The 19,428-nt window shown below is 36.1% G+C and overlaps 1 protein-coding gene across 8 annotated transcripts in view; it reads left to right on the forward strand.

Annotated features, from left to right (window-relative positions):
• Positions 1 to 19,428, forward strand: part of LOC115521775 (S100P binding protein) — a 48,460-nt gene that overhangs the window by 14,808 nt on the left and 14,224 nt on the right. For 3 of the 8 annotated variants that reach the window (XM_030327217.2, XM_030327219.2, XM_030327218.1), the window contains exons 2-4: positions 3,177 to 4,021; positions 4,666 to 4,754; positions 6,437 to 6,540. In XM_030327217.2, coding sequence (XP_030183077.1) covers positions 3,179 to 4,021; positions 4,666 to 4,754; positions 6,437 to 6,540 — 1,036 coding nt within the window. In that variant the 5' untranslated portion in view covers positions 3,177 to 3,178. Of the gene's footprint in view, positions 1 to 2,345; positions 2,459 to 3,176; positions 4,022 to 4,665; positions 4,755 to 6,436; positions 6,541 to 10,416; positions 10,445 to 19,428 lie in introns of all 8 variants that reach the window. The other 5 variants (XM_030327214.1, XM_030327215.1, XM_032594250.1 and 2 more) reach the window with 4 other exon arrangements.

Below are 19,428 nucleotides of genomic sequence, written 5' to 3' on the forward strand. Positions count from 1 at the left end.
GCCAATAACCATGATTTTCTTCCAGTGAGGTTTGGCTGCATTCAGGAGTATTTCTCATGTTCTTCTATTCTACCTGGGAAGTCCGGGGAAGCCTGTGTTTAATAAAGTGGCTTAAGTTATTTTTGCTGAGGGATTAAAAGCCCTCTTCAGTATCTTTACCTTTCATAGTATGTTAGAGAGTGTGAAATTGGAAAGCTCTGCCATTTGCTGACTGACCCTGGGCAAATCTCTGACAAGGGTAGCAGGAAAAAGCATTACCTTTGGAATTAGACCTGGGTTTAGATCCTTGTTCTAGCATTATTAGCTCTGTGTGCTTGGTTAAGTTACTTCCTGCCTTTTTTTTTTTTTTTTTTTTTTTTAAGATTTTATTTTTTAATCTCTGCACCCAGCATAGGGCTCGAACTCATGACCCTGAGATCAGGAGCCACATGCTTTACAGGCTAAGCCATCCAGGCACCCCTCTTAATGCTTCTTAACCTGAGTTTCCTAAGAGTGAACATTTATTGAACTCTTCATTTGGGCAAGCCAACTGCTTGAACTAGACCTTTTGGAAGAAGTTTGAATGAGAATGGAGATAGTGGCTTAGAAAGGGCTTCTCAGAAATAAAGCTGCTTAACCCGGTGCCTATGATACTTGTGCTTTACACCTACAAACTTTACATATAAACTTTTTCTTACTGCTGCCTAAAGAAATAATATAAAATAACCCAGTCACTGTGCAGAGAAATTACTTTTTCTTCATAGAGGCACCTGTTTCAGTGCCTGCAGTGCCTGGAACTCTCTCACAACAATGCTGGAATATTGGTAAAATAAGATAAAAAGTCTCAGCAGCCCTAAGTTTAAATGCAACAGAAAGCTTAGTTTATTTGGTAAGGTCTATATTGCAGAGTTATGTTGAGTTAAATTAGAAGTCGTAAAATGTGTCTCGTAGTGACTGGTTTATAATAGGTACTTAATATTTCTTTTTGTCCCATCTCATTTATAAGATGGGTAAGTTTAAGTTCCTTCTTTAAATTTTTTTAAATTTATTTTACCCCTAGTTTTGTTGAGATACAATTGACATATAGCACTGTATTAGTTTAAGGCATACAACATAATGGTGTATGTACATAATACTAAATGATTACCACAGTAAGAGTAGTTAACACATACCAACTCACATAGTTATAAATTTTTCCTTGTGATGAGAACTTTTAAGATCTACTGTCTCAAGCAACTTTCAAATATAAAAATACAGTATGGTTAACTATAGTCAATATGTTATACATTATGTAAATCCTTTCTAATGCTAGTGTTCTGTAATACCTCTCTTTTTCTTCTCATTCTCTAGTACTTTATTACTCATACCATTTTATATTTTCTGATATTAGTGCATAACTTTCAATGGTGTCTTCCTACCAAGGTAGGAAACTGTATCTTTGTTTTTAAGAAGTCATATAGAAACATGTCTTGCTCAGTATTGTGTGATGATAGTAGCTCAGAAAATGTTTTCTGAAAGAGTGCATGAACTAAAGCTAAAATTCAGCGTGTGAAGGAAAAGTGGGGTGGGGGAAAATCACCGTTAAAAGGCTAACAGGGAGTTTTTGAAATTATTTGAGTTTAGTGTATAAGCATTTCTTAATAGCTTCTCAGATGTTGACGTGATGTGTGAAATACAAGCTTTATGACCTTTACCATCTAGAAAATAATTTCGATTAGGTCCATCACTGTGTAAAAGCTAGGTTTTGATTACATAAGTAATATACAAATATTCAAGTAGAATAGTTGACATTATTCAGAATGACACTGAAGTCTTCCCTTGAGATCTCTTGGTCCCATCATGGGTTATAACAGTCATCAGTTTTATATTTTTCTGGATCTGTTCTTTGCATTTATATATAAACTGAAAATGAGACGTTGGTATGTGTGATCATGATGAACTTCTAGATCTTGGTGGAATCTTAGACATTGCCTAGTCTGCCTTCCCACCCCTTTCCCATTTTATAAATGAGACAAATCCAGGGATTTAGTGACTTGCCCAAATTATTACAGCTGGTTAGTGACAGAACCAGGACTATAAGCAAGGTCTCAAGACTCCCAAGCCAGTATTCGTCTTACGGGAGCAAATGATAATTCTCAAGAAAGAACAAATTGTTGGGAGGAACAAAACTAGTTCCTTAGTTGCATAATTTTCCCTCTAAAGATTTTTCTTTGATGTTCTTGACTCAAAATCCAACTTTCTGGTATTTAAAAAAAATCAAGATCAAAATTAATAGGTGGAGCACCTTAAAGCATAATACAGTTGACTTTGTAATTAGCAGAGTTGAAAGTGATGAGAAGATCCTCTAATTTTCTTTGTGCCTGCAGGAAGGTGGGAGTCAATCATTTTGACAAGTCTCCTGAAAGGAACAGCTAGCAGGAGCTGAAACCTTTTTCCATTTGGTCTCGTGGCAAAGAGATCACGCCAGCAGCTCCACACAGTATGGAAGACAATTCTTGTATTCTTAAAGTTTTTTTTTTAACTTTAAAAGTTATACGTGTTTGTTTTTTCAAAGTGTAAACTGAAAATCCAAGCATTTTACACAATATATACTTGTTTTCCTTCTATGTTGTGGATATTATTCCATGCTAGTATATAGTGATCTATTTCATTGTGTTTTTAAATAGTTGTAAAGTATCCCATAGAATGAGTGTACCATGATTCCACTAAATAGTTCCGGTCATGGACATTAAGGTTCTCTCCAATATTTGGCTATTTTGAATAATTCTGCTTTGAACATCCTTATAAATGCATCGATGTGCATTTGTATAGGTACTACTGTAGGAAAAATTGCCAGAAGTAAAATTGTGGGGTCAAATGGTATTGCAAATTACTCTCCACAAAATATTGTGCTGACTTAATGGTCTTATTCTGATTGTGAGAGCGCTTATTTCCTACATCCTTACCAACTTAGATATTGTGACATCTTAATTTTTACTATTTTGTTAGGAAAAAAAGCATGTCACTGTTCGAATGTGTATTTCCATGATTCTGGTAAGGTTAAATATCTTAAAATTCTTTCTCATGTTATAAGTCATGGTGCAAAGAATTTGAAATATTAGGATACTTTTTCTTTGTAAAAGAAAAACCACTCTATAAAACAGAAGTTGATATAGGGATTTCCTGTACCTCGGTGAAACTGTTTCTTATTTTTCCAGATATGACGTGCTCACTAGTGCCCTCTGAACAGTCTTCTGGGACTTCTCTCTTGCCTAAAGACAATGCCCCATTTTCATGGGGTTCCTCGGATGAGGATGGATTGGATGACTCCTTGCTGGATCTGTCTGAGGGAGAAGAAGATGATGGCCATTTCAGTTTCACAGAGGAAGATATTCAGGAGCTCTTGAAGGATGATGACCTATCAAATGAGCACTTTTCTTGGGGAGGAGGGTTGCTTAAAGATGACAGCAGTCACGTTGAGAAGGGAGGGAAAGGGGATCAAATTCTATTTGATACTTCCCAAGAGAAAAATTCATCATACACCTTGGGACCAGTAGCTGAGACCCCTGGCCTCTTAAAACTACCTCAGCTAAGTACATCAGTTGGTCATGGCCCAACTCCTACTAAACCGTTAAACAGACACTTTGCACTAGAAAAGAATCTTGTAAAAGTAACAGTTGCACCATTTAATCCAACAGTTTGTGATGCTGTGCTTGATAAGGACAAGACTGATTTATCCAAAGATCTTGAAAAGCCCTCCTCCCTTGGGGAAGAGATGAGAGAAGATGGTCTTAGCCCAAATGAGGGCAAACTCTGCACTGAATCTGAAGGGATCAGTCCCAATAATTCTGCTTGGGATATGCCCCCGCTCTCTTCTCCAGACAGTAACTTTCAGCAAACTGTGTCTGATAAAAATATGCCTGACAGTAAGAAACCTACACCTGTATTCTCTCAGATCTTGGACAATTCAGAGACTCCTCATTTGGGGTCATCCTGGAAAAATGGATCACATAAATCAAATTGTGAAATGACGTTTCCAATTGTTTCCAGTTCATCAAACAAAGTACGTATATTTTTTCAAGGTAAAGAGAAAAATTATTTTCATTCACAAGCTGTATAGCAAAGCTTTGTAGTCATCAAACAAATTGGGATTTGAACCCTGACTAGAACTGTGACCTTGGGAAAATTATTTAGCCTCTCTGTTCTCTCATATTTCTTATCTATAAATTGGACTAAATAATACTTCACACATATATGGTAAGGATTAATTAAATAATGTCTATATGGTAACTGGTATATAATATTAAATTGCTATTATTGGCTAATTACTAAGATAATGATGATATTACTATTACTTTTCCTTTTTGGGGGGGTTTTAACCCTAAGTCTCAATCTCTGGTTGCTATGCTAAATGAGATACGGCACCTGATCAGCCACTGAAGAGCTAAAAAATCTTCAACAATTTACCTAACCTCTTTAAGCCTGATTCCCTGTCAAATGGGCATACAACTTAGGGTTTCTTTCTTTTCCTTAAAATTAGTTATTATCTCATTTAAGGCATCTGCTATAGTGCCTGTTACACAGTAGGGTACAGGAATATGCCTTTGTAGCCTATAGTTTAAGAATATGTCTGTAAATGGTGTTTTCAGTTTTTTTTTTTGTTTTTTTTTTGTTTTTTTTATGACTATCTTCTGCTTTGAATGAAAGCAGGATGTTCTTGACAAGGATTCTGGGAAGCTGAAAGTCAACGAGAGAAGACTAGGCAAAGTCATACCTGTTCTGCAAGCCAAAAGAAGGTAACAGTATGATAATATTCTGGTTTCTGTTGGTTCTCTTCAATTTCTGTCTTCCGCTCCTCCATTTCCCCTTAATGTGGAATAAAACCGTGCACCAGGAGTAAGCATACTTTAAGTTCTGGGACCACTAACGTGTAGCTGTCTAACCTTGGGCAAGTCAAATAATCTATGTTTATTTGTCAACAAAATGAGGCTAATGATGCCTTCCCTGCTGTTTCTCACAGTTATTTTGAAAAGTCAGAAAGACCTATTAGTGAAAACACTGTATAAATGTAAGATTTCTTTTCCTGTGTATGGGGAAGCCTGGTCACAGATATGATAGGAAGTTAGAATAATTTGAACACAAACATTAAAATACAACTATGTAGAAGATCATTTAGTCATCTCTTCCAACTTGAATGCAGCTGTCCTTGAGGGAAAATTCTAGTAGAGGTTGCAGATTTGGGTCACTTTACAATCTGTTCTCTTGTTGCCAGGAGATGGCAGTGTCTCTACATGGGCCTTTTCAATTAGCAGAGCTTTTTTTTTTTTTACTGTTTATTTATTTTTGAGAGAGAGGGAGACAGAGTGTGAACAGGCGAAGGGCAGAGAGAGAGAGGGAGACACAGAATCGAAGCAGGCTCCAGGCTCCAAGCTGTCAGCACAGAGCCCGACGCGGGGCTTAAACCCACGAACTGTGAGATCGTGACCTGAGCCGAAGTCGGATGCTTAACCGACTGAGCCACCCAGGCGCCCCATAGCAGAGCTATTTTTTAGGTTGAGTCAGATTGACTTCCCTACAAAGGGATTAAAAAAAATTTTTTTATTACACAGATACTATATTTATTTTGCTTTAAATTTGTTTTAAGTTTATTTTGAAAGAGAGAGAAAGCACACAGGGCAGAGGGAGAGAGAGAATCCCAAGCACTCTGCACCACCAGCACAGAGCCCTATGCAGGGCTCAAACCCACAAACCACTAGACCATGACCTGACCTGAAGTCAAGAGTCGGAAGCTTAACCAAATGAGCCACCCAGGCTCTCCTCTGCTTTAAATTCTTTTTAATGTATTAGAAATAAGGCTAAAGTTTCCTTTGACTGCTATCCTTAATCCCAGTTTGTTTGTTTGTTTGTTTTGTTTTCTTTGCACAATTGAGGGAAACTTGGTGAATTACTTACAGTGGAAGTTATACCAAAGAGCCAAGTCAGGCTACTTAGAACAGTTATGAATTTATTATCTCCATATTCTAATCCACTGACTCCATAGTACAGTGCAAACAGGATGAGCAAGGGCCAAAAATTGTTCTTGCCAAGGTCACCAGTATTCTAACTGCCACACCCAGCTGGTTCTTTTTGGTCTTTATCTCTTTGAGTTTTTCTGTGGCTCTGTGAAGTTATTTCTTGATTAACCTTGAATTACTCAACAAGTGCTTACTTTCTCTGGGGACTGGATAATCTTCACTTTCCTATGCCTTGTTAACAGGAGGTTGTATCTGTTTCTCACCTTCCTTTTTTTCTCAACTCCATACTTGATTTCAGCTTTATACTATGTGACTAACACTGTCTTCTGTCACTGGATCTTAAAGAGTATTTTGCCTCTGAAAGTTAGTTGTTCTAACTGATCAGCAATATGTGACTTCTCTCTATAAACACTACACTCATGGTTCTAATGGGCTGTTTTTCCTCCCGGTTTGCTTTGTTCAAGGACTAATGTTCCGACGTTTTCACAATCAGATCTAGAAAAGCAGAAGCAAAGTTATCTCAAGGAAGTCATTGCTCATATAGAACACCCAAAGGACACTAACCAAGGTAACATGGTAACCAGAGAATGGCATGTAAAAGATGTGATGGGACTTCTTTTTTTTTTTCCAGTGTAATATAGATTAAACTGGGAGATTATTTTGAATTTTCTAAAATTGATGAGAAAGATAACTTCTTTACCCAAAGATTTTTACTTTAAAAGATTGCCTAACCAAATAATTCCCCAAGTGGTTTGGCTAACCTGTATTAGAGAGGGGTCCAAGGAGACTCATACCACTATGTGAAGAGTGCGTCTTCCATGGCTGAGGGCTGTAACCAGACCTGTAGTTTTCTGATAGGGAATTTTTTTGTCTGAAAAATAGAAGTGGATGACCAAGGGCTGCTTAGTAATCACTAGTGTTTTATATAGAATTATTTATTTTCCCTGTTTCCTTCAGGATTTAAATGTAAAAAGGCAGGCATTTCAAATAATATTCTGTATCTGCATTTGAATAAAAGCTCCTAAAAGGTTTTGACTACCTTCCAGATTCTTCAAGCTGAGTTCTCCCTAGTTCATTAAAAGCTATTACAAAGCAAAGTGGCCGGATTCTTTCTCAGCCCTCAAAAGATATAGGCCCTGTTATCATTCATCCTGGGCTAGTAGCTGGTGGGAAAACTCCTAAAGGGAGGGGAACTTGTGGGCTATACTGAAGGGGCTGAGGTTAGAGAGGTACTGATAAAAGTTATCTTCTCCTAAATATCACTCCATATTTGGTCATCCTCAGCTTCTTTCTCTATTCATTTAGCAAATCTTCCTCAAATATTTTCAGTGGTGCTAGGTTTGAAGGTTAGGAATTTGAAATGTAAAGAGGACCAAAGTAGGGTCCTAGCTTTCTAGGGATTGATAGTCCAGAGAAGGTAAAGATGATTATACCACAATATTGATTAGTGCTCTAAGAGAATTATGTATAACGTGCACTAGGAACAAGGAAGAAGCACTTCTGTTTGTGTTTGGGGAGAGTGGAGGACACCCTAGGTAGGCTCCATGGGGAAAATAATTCTGTTATTCTAAGATCTGTCATAAATTACTAGGAAGAGTTTTAGGAGAATTCTTGACCAAAGATTCGGAGGATACTTCTCCCTTCCCTTTTTTTTTTTTTTTTTTTTTTTTTTTTTAATTTTTTTTTTTTTCTTTCAACGTTTTTATTTATTTTTGGGACAGAGAGAGACAGAGCATGAACGGGGGAGGGGCAGAGAGAGAGGGAGACACAGAATCGGAAACAGGCTCCAGGCTCTGAGCCATCAGCCCAGAGCCTGATGCGGGGCTCGAACTCACGGACCGCGAGATCGTGACCTGGCTGAAGTCGGACGCTTAACCGACTGCGCCACCCAGGCGCCCCCCTTTTTTTTTTTTTTTTAAACAAATCTTTAATTAGTAGTTTTGGAACTGAGGCATCAGCCAGAAGAAGTTTTTTTTTCCAGGTCCTTTTATTTTTTCTTCAAAGACTTCATTAAGGAATCAAATACTGCTTGTACTGATGGCTCAGCCCTCTGCTTGTGAGATCTCTTTGTTTGAACTATTTTAAAGTTTTGTTTTTTTTTAAGTTTATTTATTTAGAGAGAGAGAGAGGGCGAGAAAGAGACTCTCAAGTAGGCTCCACACTGTCAACACAGAGCCTGACGCAGGGCTCAAACTCATGAACTGTGTGATCATGGCATGAGCCAAAATCAAGAGTCAGATGCTTAACCAACTGAGCCACCCACGTGCCCCTTGTTCGAACCATTTGAAAGGTCTGGTGGAACTAGAGACACCCCTCTCCCATCGGCCCAGACCCCCTCGCTGCGGGTCATTAACTGGAGGGGCAGATTGAAAGAAGTTTGTGTGTGTTTAACCTCTGTGGAAGAGACTTGAGCATTGCTTTTCCCTCTGTGAGGTGACTTTCTTTTATGTCCTAGGCAATTCACACTGATGATACCCAATTATATTTCCCTTCTCGTTTGGGGCATTTAGAAGAGAAAATTTCACAAGAAAAGCAATGAGCAGCTACTCATGTTACGGCGTCTTTCCAGTCTCTTTCCCACTTAGCAGTTCCTCTCCCACTTTACCATAATAATCTATATCCCATAAGAAACAGCTAGAATAACATGCATAGGGGAAAGACAGCATACTTTAGTGGTTGAGAGAGTAAAGTCTAATCTAGAGTTAACTTCTGGGTTCATACCCTAACTCCACTGCTTACTGGCTCTGTGACCTGAGCCAATAAAACTCAGTTTTCTCATTTGCAAAATGGGTATAATAATGAGGTTTAGCATATGTGAAAATTAATACTTGTAAGCACAAGTATAATGCACAGAACAGTACCTAGCCACTAACAGTACCTAGCAGCCAACATTTATTGAATACTTGGTATTATTTGCAAGAAAGGGTATCTTTTCAAACTGAAGTTTTTATAGGTAAAGTAGTATGATGTCAGGTGTTTGTTTTCAACTCTTAAAAAAAAAAAGCCAAAACCCTGGAAAATTAGAGGGAACAACTTTTACAAAATGTTGATTAATTAAGCTGAGTGATAGTTATGTGGGGATTCATTATATTTTCTACTTTGTTTTTTGTTAATTTTTTTTGAAACATTCATTTTTGAGAGACAGAGTGGGAGGGGGAGGGGCAGAGAGAGAGGGAGACAGAATCTGAAGCAGGCTCCAGGCTCTGAGCCATCAGCACAGAACCCGACACAGTGCTCAAACTTACGGACTGTGAGATCATGACCTGAGCTGAAGTCGGATGCTTAACCAACTGAGCCACCCAGGCGTCCCTATATTTTCTACTTTGGTGTGTATTTGAAAATATCCATAATAAAAGGTTATTATTATTATTTTTTAAGTGTGTTTTTTAGGGGATTCTTTTTTGAATTGCCATCATCACCAGTTTTATTCTAAAAATTTCAGAGTCCTCTAGCACTTGCTTCTGCTTTCCAGGAACCCAGTGTGATACCATGTTTTTGTGTTACTTCCCACTGCCCACTACTCATGCGCCCAAAGTTTAAAGATTCTGTACAAAATTGCAGAGGAGAGTGGGGATATATTTTATTCCTCCTCTATTTATATATGAAGTAAAGAGTAGCCAGAAACAAAAAGAGGAAGCATATAGTGCCTCCTGTCCTTTTTGATATGTTAAGTGCTATTTCACCTTGGAAAAGTATAACTCTCCAGGTTCTTTATTAGAAACAGAGAAATTAGTAATGTAGTTCCTGTCAATTCAGTTTGAGTTCTCTCCATTGGGTTAATGTTCTTTCACTTTATCAATAATGTGTATGTTATTGATACAGAATATGATAATACAAGTCATCCTTCAACTCCAGTATTCTAATATAAATATAATCTCTTTTTAGTTTAATGCCAGGTGAGTCTTTAATAGCATTTACAAAGAATTACCAGCTACTTCCTTCCTGACATTCCAGCTAATGGAAAACTTTATATGGAATTATAAGTTCTTAGAGTAAAAAAGGAGCATTAAGATCTTCTCTTTAATCTCCTAACATATAAATCTGTTCTATATATCTTTGCCAAGTGACCATTCAGCTTTTGCTTAGAATTCTAATAACACAAAACTCATTAACTCATGAAGCAGGCCATTCATTGTTTAAAAAATTCTGATTGTTAGAAAGTTATTCCTTACACTGAGACAAACTCTACTTCCCTATAGTTTCCAGTGATAGTTCCTAGTTGTGCCCTCTGGGATCACAAAAAATAACTATTCTCTTCCATATACTTAATGTCTTCTAAGGACCTTTTCATGTTAATTATCTCAAATTAAGATTTTTAATGATTAGAAAGTATTATATAATTTATTATTCCATTTGGATAATTAGGTTGTGCCCATTTTCATTAGTAATGCTGCAGTGAACATTCTGGTCAATAAATATTTATGTACAACTCTTATTTCTATAGGATGAATACCTAGAAGTGGAATTGCTGGGTAAAGTATATAAATATTTTAAAAACCTCTGTTACATGTTACCAGATTGTCCTGCCCCCCAAAAAATGTATTAATTTTTATTGTCACCAATTTGATAGGTAAATTTTAACATATTTTGTTTTAATAATTAGTGAGGTTAAACATTTTTTATTTATGTTTATTGGAAATATATAGTTAATCATGATTTTTAAAAATCATCTAGTATCTAGTTTATATTCCAGTTTCCCCAGTTGTCCCAAAAATGTCTTCTTGTAAACTGTTCAAACAGGATCGAATCAAGGTTCACGTGTTTAATTATTGTCTCCTTAGTCTCTCTTAATCTAGGTCACTTGTTTTGTAGATTGTCTCACATTCTGAATTGTGTCTGATTGTTTCCCTGTGGTGTCATTTAACTTGTTCCTCTATCCCCTGTATTTCCTATATATTGGAAGTTGGATCTGGAGGAGGGATTAGATTCAGAGTAAGCATTTTTGACTGGTATAATTCATAGGCACTGTTATGTATTCGATCTTTATCAGATTAGGGGACACCACACAGTAACAGGGTGTTCTTTTTTCTTTTTGGCATGGTGTTCTAATAGTGATGCTAAGTTTGATCACTTTGTTAAAGTGTTAACTGTCATATCTTTCCATTGTAAGGTGCATTTTCCCCTTTGTAATTAGTAAGTCATCTGTGGGTGTTGCTTTGGTATCATTTGAATATCCTGTTCCACAACAATTCTTAATTGTTTTAGTATTCATTGATGATCCTTGCCTAACGGCTACTACACAGAGAATTGCATAGAAAGTATTCATTTTCTAAATAATTTCTAATATAATTTCTTTTGCAATGAATACCTTCCATTCTTCAATAAAGATTTTTTTAGTATCACTATTACCTCATAGATTCTTAAAAATTAATGTTACAGTGGTCATTATATATAGTCATTACTTTTTAAAATTCTGTTTGTCTCAAGTTTGACCAGTGGGGACTCCTTCCTTCCAAGTAGGCTCCTGTGTCTTCTGACATGACCCCATTAATCTTTTTTTAAATTATGGTAAGAAAAGTAATACCAATTGACCAATTAAATCATTTTTTTAAGTTTATTTATTTATTTTGAGAGAGAGAGAGAGTTGGGGTGGAGGGGAGAACGTGACCAGGGGAGGGACAGAGAAAGAGAGAGGGAGAGAATCCCAAGCAGGCTCCTCACTGTCAGCGTGGAGCCCAATGCTGGGCTTGAACTCAATGAACTGTGAGATCATGACCTGAGCTGAAACCGAGAGTCAGACACAACCATCTGAGCCACCCCGGCACCCCACGATTAAACAGTTTTTAAGTGTGCAGTTCAGTAGTGTCAAGTTTATTCACATTGTTGTAAAACATCTACAGAACTTTCTTATCTTATCAAACCCATTATAAAACAACTAGCCTTTTCCCCTTCCCTATAAACCCTGGTAACTGCCATGCTAATTTCTGTTTCTGTGAATTTGCCTATTTTAGATACCTCATATAAGTGGAGTCAAACAGCACTTACCTTTTTTGTGATTGGCTTATTTCATTTAGTATAATGTCCTCCGTGGTGTAGCATGTGTCAGAATTTCCTTCCTTCTTATGGCTGAATAATAATCCATTCCATGTATATACCACAGTTTGTTTATCCATTCATCCTTCAATAGACATTTGAGTTGCCTCCATTTCTTGGCTATTGTGAATGATGCTGCTGTGAACATGGGTGTGCAGATATCTCCTCAAGACCCTGCTTTCAATTCTTTTGGATATGTACCCAGAAGTATTGCTAGATGGTATGGTAGTTCTACTTTGAAGTTTTTGAGGAACTTCCTTACTGTTTAACATAGTGGTTGTACTATTTTACAGTCCCACCAGTAGTGCACAAGGATTCCAGTTTCTCTGCACTCCCAGCACTTGTTATTTTCTGTTTTCTGGGAGTAGCTGCCCTTATGGTGGTTAAGTATTCATCAGTATTACAACTATGTAAATATCGTTCACTGTCAAGCCAAGCACTATACTATAGTTTCATTTTCTTGAATAATTTATTTTTCTGGAGTAATTCCTTCTCTCACTTATTTTTTATTTATTATTATTTTTTTTAATGTTTATTTTTGACAGAGAGAGAGAGAGCGAGCACAGGCAGGGGAGAGAAGAGGACAAAGGATCCAAAGCAGGCTCTGCGCTAATAGCAGTGAGCCAGATGTGGGGCTTGAACTCATGAACCATGAGATCATGACCTGAGCCAGTCAGATGCTCAAGTGACTGAGCCACCCAGGTGCCCCTACCTCACTTATTTTTTAAACTACAAATTAATTTGTCTTTAATCTTTTTGCAGTTTATATCCTTATCTATGTTGTCTGTGTGTCTGGGTTGTGCCCCTCTACAAATGCACAAACATACCTAGTAATCTATCAATTCCTTTAATAATTTTTTTCTGGAGACCTTCCTAGAGCCTTGCGTCCTTCTGCTCCAATTTATACTGCTTGTTCTCCAGCTTTGCTGCAGAGCTATCATCCTGTTATTTCTTTTTGCTGCCCTCCTCAGTTGACTCCTGTTCCTGGACCCCTGTTTCTTCCTCTTGATCTGTTTTGGTGGAGCACCTTCTCTGAGAATTTTTAAGAAAGTGTGACATAAATTTGGACGGCCCTCCGTATCTGAAAACGTCTTTATTGCCATACTTGATTGGTAGTTTGGTAGAGAATTCTAAATGGAAAATCATTTTTATTCAGAATTTTGGAGACCTACATCTAGTCTTCTTGTTAAGAAGTCTTTTATTAATTTAATTTTTATTCCTTTTTGTGTAACTGTCTTTTTCTCTCTGGAAGTTCTTAGGGTCTTCTCTTTATCCATTATATTATGCAAAGTGTTCTACTTGCTGGAATATTTTTTTCTTACTGACTTCTTTCCTTTTTTTTTTTTTCTAAGTTTATTTTGATAGAGACAAAGACAGCATGAGCAGGGGAGGGGCAGAGAGAGAGGGGGAGAGAGAGAGAATCCCAAGCAGGCTCTGTGCTGCCAGCAGAGAGCCAGATGCGGGGCTCAAACTCATGAAACTATGAGGTCATGACCTGAGTTGAAACTACAAGTCTGGTGCTTAACAGATTGAGCCACCCAGACGCCCCTTGACTTCTTTATTTTTATATTCACATTTATGATTTCTGAGAGCCTTTTCCTGTTTTGTTCCCTTTGTTTTGTTCTTTTTTATGAACTAATTTTGTTATCTCAAGATTTTGTTTCTTTTTTATTGTAATTGAAATTTAGTAAACTGCACAAATTTAAAGTATACAACTTGTCGAGTTTTGACATTTGTATACACCCATGAAACTCATGCAACTGAGATAAACATACCACACCCCAAATTTTCTTTGTGTCTCTTTATAGTTCCTCCCTCCTACCTTTCCTTGACTCCTTTATTCCCCAGGCAACCACTGATCTGCTATCACTATAGTTTGTAATTTCTAGAATTTTATGTAAACGGAATCATATAGTATATACTAGCTTCTTTCTTGAAGCATAATTATTTTGAAATTCATCATTTTGATAGTTTATTCCTATTCATTGCTGAGTAGTATTCCATTATATAAGTATACCACAGTTTGTTTATCCATTCACCTATTGACGGGTATTTGGGTTGTTTCCAAATTTTGGCTATTACAAATAAAGCTGTTATGAACATTCATGTACAAATCTTTGTATGGATATGCTTTCATTTCTCTCGAGTAAAAATCTAGTGGTAAAATGATTGGATCAGATTGTAGGCGTATGTTTAGCTGTTTTTTGTTTTTGTTTGTTTTAAGAAACTACCAAACTATTTCCCAAAGTGGTTGTACCATTTTATATTCTCACCAGCAGTGTATAAATTCCAGATCCTCCCATATTTACAAAGGATTGTTCATGCTGGTTTTTAGAAATTCAGTTGATTTTTGTACATTGACCTTATATTCTGCAGCTTTGCTAAATTCACTAGTTCGTTTTGGTACCTATTTTGTAGATTGCATCAGTTTCTACATCTGTGATCATGTCATCAGCAAATAAACACATTTTTACTTGCTCCCTTCCAATATGGATGCTTTTTATTGGCTTTTCTTGCCATATTGCACTGGCTAGAACCTCCAGTACAGTGTTTAATACAAGTAGTTCAAGCAACTTGTTGCTGATCTTAGGAAGAAGACATTTAGTCTTTCACCGTTAATTATTATTTTAGGTTTCTCTTAGATACCCTTTATCAACTTTAGGATGTTCTCTCCTATTTATAGCTCATTGAGAGTTATATTAGAAATAGATGTTGGATTTTATTAAATACTTCCTCTGCATCTGTTGAGATGATCATACAGTGTTGTTGTGTTTTTTAAAGTCCATTAATTGAGAATTGTATTATTTGATTTTCTAATGTTAAGCCAGTTTTGCATTCCTGGTCTTATGCATTCTGCACTTGGTCTTAAGGTGTTATCCTTATAATGATAGCATTGGGTTGATTTGTTAAAATTTTGTTATGAATTTTCATATCTGCCTTAAGGGGTATTGTTTTATACTTCTCTATAATCTCTTGATCTGGTCTTGGTATCAGAGTAATGTTGGTCTCAAAGAATGAATTAGGAACTATTTCTACCTCTTCAAATTTTCCAGAAGAGTTTATATAGAAGAAATGGTATCTCTTCCTGGGTGAGCTTTGGTGGTCTTTCAAGGACTTTGACTATTTCATCCGAGTTGTTAAATTTATTAGCAGGAAGTTAATAACATTCCCTCATTAGCCTTTTATATAGTTTTCTTTAGTGATGTCATCCTCCCATTCTTGGTATCAGTAATTGTGTTTTCTCTCTTCCAATCAGTCTGGCTAAAAATTTATGAACACTGTTATGTAATTCCTTCTTTAAAAAAGAATCCAGCTTTTGTTTCACTGATTTTTCTCTATTTTTCTGTTTTCTATTTCATTGATTTCCATTCTGATACTTACTATGTCCTTTTTTTCTGCTTACTTTGGGTTTCATTTGCTCTTTTTCTAGTTTCTTTAGATGGTTGCTAAGACCATCTATTTGAGTCTTTTTTTTTCTAATTTAGTAAGGGATGTTAGGAGTAGGAGAAGCTAAACTCATGCAGTCAATCTCTGTTTCTCTGGATGTATGCCTTGACCTGTGTTTTTAATCAGATTTATTGATCTATACTTTACATGCAACAAAATGCACCCATTTTATAGTGGCTTTTTTTTTAAGTTTATTTATTTATTTTGAGAGAGAGAGCAAGTGGGGTAAGGGCAGAAAGAGAGGGAGAGAGAGAATCCCAAGCAAGGCTCCATGCTGCCAGCATGGAGCCCAATGTGGGGCTTGAACTCCCAAACCGTGAGGTCGACCTGAGCCAAAATCAAGAGTTAGGCACTTAACTGACTGAGCCACCCAGGCACCCCTAAAATGCACCCATTTTAAGTGTACTTTTTGCTGAACTTTGACAAAGTTATGCACCTGTTAAATCATCACAACAATCAAGATTGATAGAACATTCCCACCATCCCCCAAATTTTCCCTGCGCTCCATCTCAGTCATTTTGTCTCTATCCCACTCCTGCACTGGGAAAGCACTGATTTCTTTTTGGTCACTATAATTAGATTTGTCTTTTCTAGAGTTTCATATAAATGGAATCATGCAGTATGTGCTCTTTTGTGTTTGGCTTCTTTTACTTGGAATAATTTTAAGATATTTATCCATGTTGCTATGTGTATCAGTAGTTCTGTACTTTTGCCGTTGAATTTTTCCTTGTATTAATATACTGTAGTTTAATCTCGTCACTTGTTGAAAGACATCTGTGTCTCTAGTTTTTGGCTGTTATGGATAAAGCATCTATGAACAGTCATACATGGGTTTTTGTATGGATATGTGTTTTCATTTCTCCAGGGTAAATGATTAGGAATGGAATTGCTGAGTCATATAGGGTTTGTATAACTTTTGCAAAGTGATCATACTATTTATTGTGGGTTTTATACTGCAAAGGCTTAAGGGGTTTTTTTTGTGTATGAATATTTAGTTCTAAATTTTTTGAATAGATTATCCTTTCCATGGGTTTCTGAATTGTCTATTTTGTTTGACATATATATATATATATATATATATGTGTGTGTGTGTGTGTGTATGTATATATATATATGTGTGTATATATATATGTATATATATATATGTTTTATGCCAATATTCTGTCTTGATTACTATAATTGTAGAGCAAGTCTTGAGATTGTTTAGATTTCTATAATTTTCTTAAAAATTAACTTTAGCTTGTCAGTTTGTTCAAAAACACCTGTTGGGTATTTCATTGGGATTGTGTTGAATCTATAATAGATCAGTTTGGGGAGAACTGACATCATAACAATAGTAAGCCTTCTAACCTGTGAACAGGATATATTTCTCCATTTATTTATGGCCTCTTTAATTTCTGTCAGTAGCTTTTTTTCTGTCAATAACATTTTGTCGTTTTTATTGTACATATTTTGTTAAATTCATTGGTATCCTAATGCTTTTTTATAATGTAATAGATGGTCACCACCATAAGTGTAGTCACCATCTGCCATCATACAGTGTTACTCAATATTATTGACTATATTCTATATGCTGTACTTCTCATCTCCATGAGTTATTTATTTTATAACTGGAAATTTGTACCTCTTAATCTCCTTTATTTCACCCATTTCCCCACCTGCCTTCCTGCTGGCAATTAACAGTTTACTCTCTGTGTTTAAGAGTCTTTTTGAGATTTTTGTTTTGTTTGTTTGTTTTGTTTTTAGATTCCATATATAAGTGAACTCATGGTATTTGTCCTCTGACTTATTTTGTTCAGCATTATACCATCTAGGTCTATCTATTTTGTTGCAAATGATAAGATCTCAGTCTTTTTTATGGCTGACTAATATTCCTCTGTGTGTGTGTGTGTGTGTGTGTGTGTGTGTGTGTGTGTGTGTGAGTGTGTGTGAGTGAGAGAGACATCTTTTTTTCTAAACTTTTTTTTTAATGTTTATATCTGGAGAGAAAGAGACAGTGTGTGAGCAGGGGAGGGGCAGAGAGGGATACACAGAATCTGAAGCAGGCTCCAGGCTCTGAGCCATCAGCACAGAGCCCGACGTGGGGCTCAAACCCACGGACCATGAGATCATGACCTGAGCCAAAGTCGGACACCCAACCACCCCACGTGTGTGACATCTTTTTTATCCATTCATCTATTATAGACAGGTTGCTTCCATATCTTAGCTATTGTAAATAATGCCACAATAAACATAGGGGTGCATATATCATTTCAAATTGGTGTTTTCATTTTCTGTGGGTAATTACCCAGTTGTGGAATTACTGGGTCATAGGGTATTTCTATTTTTAATTTTTTGAGGAACCTCCATACCATTTCCATAGTGGTTGTACCAATTTACGTTCCTACTAATACTGCACGAAGGTTCCCTATTCTCCACATCCTTGCCAATACTTGTTATTTTTTGTTGTTTTGATACTCACTGGTATGAGGTGATATCTTATTATGGTTTTGATACTTCTGGTAACTTTTTAATAAATCTCTTAGGATTATCTGTGTTAACATGATAATATCTGCAAATAAGGACAGCTTGTTTCTTCTTTTACGATCTATATAGGCCTTTTGTTTACTTTTCTTGCCTTATTGCACTGGCTAGGATCTCTAGTAAATTAACTGTGATATTAGCTGTATATTTATCATAGATACCCTTTGTTCAGGTTTGAGGAAGTTCCCCTTCTGTTGGTAGTTTGGTTGAGGAAGTTCCCCTTCTGTTTGTAGTTTGATTGGAGTTTTTATCATAAATGGGTGGTGAATTTTGTTAGTTGAATTTTCTGCATTTATTTAGAAGGTCATATTGGTATTTCTCCTTTTTTCTGTAACATGGTGTATTACATTTATTGATTTTTGACTCTTATGCCAACTTGCATTCCTTGGATAAACTCATTGATCTTCATGAATTATCCTTAATTCAGTTTGCTAATATTTTTAACAGTTTTTACGTCTTGTTAATAAGGAGTATTGGGTTTTAGTTTTTCTTGTATTGTTCTCTAGTTTAAATATTGTGGTAATACTGGCTTCATAAAATGAGTAGGGAAATGTTTTCTCAGTTTATGTAGGATTGGTATCATTTCTTCCTTTAAATGTTTGATAGAATGTATCAGTGAAGCCATCCAACCCTGGAGTTTTCTTTTTGGCAAGGTGTCAAAGTACAGATGTAAAAGATTCAGGGCTTTTCAGAATTTCTTTATCTTTGAGTCCATTTTAAAATTTTGTCTTATAGGGAATTTGTCCATTTTATCTAAGTTGATGAGTTTATTGGCATAAAATTATTTATAATGTTTCCCTAAAGATTCCTTTAATTACTGTAGGATCTGTAGTGATGGTCACTGTTTCATTTCTAACGTTTGTCAGTTTTACTGATTTTTTTCCCCCAAAGTAGATTTTTAGTTTCATATTTCTATATTGGTTTTGGCTATTACATTTAATTTTTTTCTACACTTTGTTGTTTCTTTCCTTCCACTTACTGTGGGTTTAATTTGCTTTTGTTTTCTAGCTTTTTAATATGGAAGGTTAGATCACTGATCTGAGACCTTTCTATTTTCTGCAAGCATTTAAAGTCACAGGTTTTCCCTTTAAGTGCTACTTAGGTGCATCCCACAAATTTTGATATATTTTCATTTTCATTTGGCTCAAAGCAATTTCTAATTTCCCTTGTGATTACTTCTTTGACCTATGGGTAATTAGAAGTGTGTTGCTTAATTTCCACATATTTGGGACTCTTCAGCAATCTTCTTATTTCTAGCTTAATCCCTTTGTGGTCAGAGAATATTCTCAGTATGAGTTCACTTCTTTTAAATATGCCGAGTCTTATTTTTATAGCCCACCATATGGTCTGTTTTGGTGAATGTTCCCTGTGCACTTGAAAATATATATTTCTGATGTTGGTGGAGTGTTCTATACATTTTAGTACGGTTTTGTTGGTTGCTGGTGGTGTTCAA

This window comes from Lynx canadensis, chromosome C1, assembly GCF_007474595.2.
Source record: "Lynx canadensis isolate LIC74 chromosome C1, mLynCan4.pri.v2, whole genome shotgun sequence".
Lineage (NCBI taxonomy): Eukaryota > Metazoa > Chordata > Mammalia > Carnivora > Felidae > Lynx > Lynx canadensis.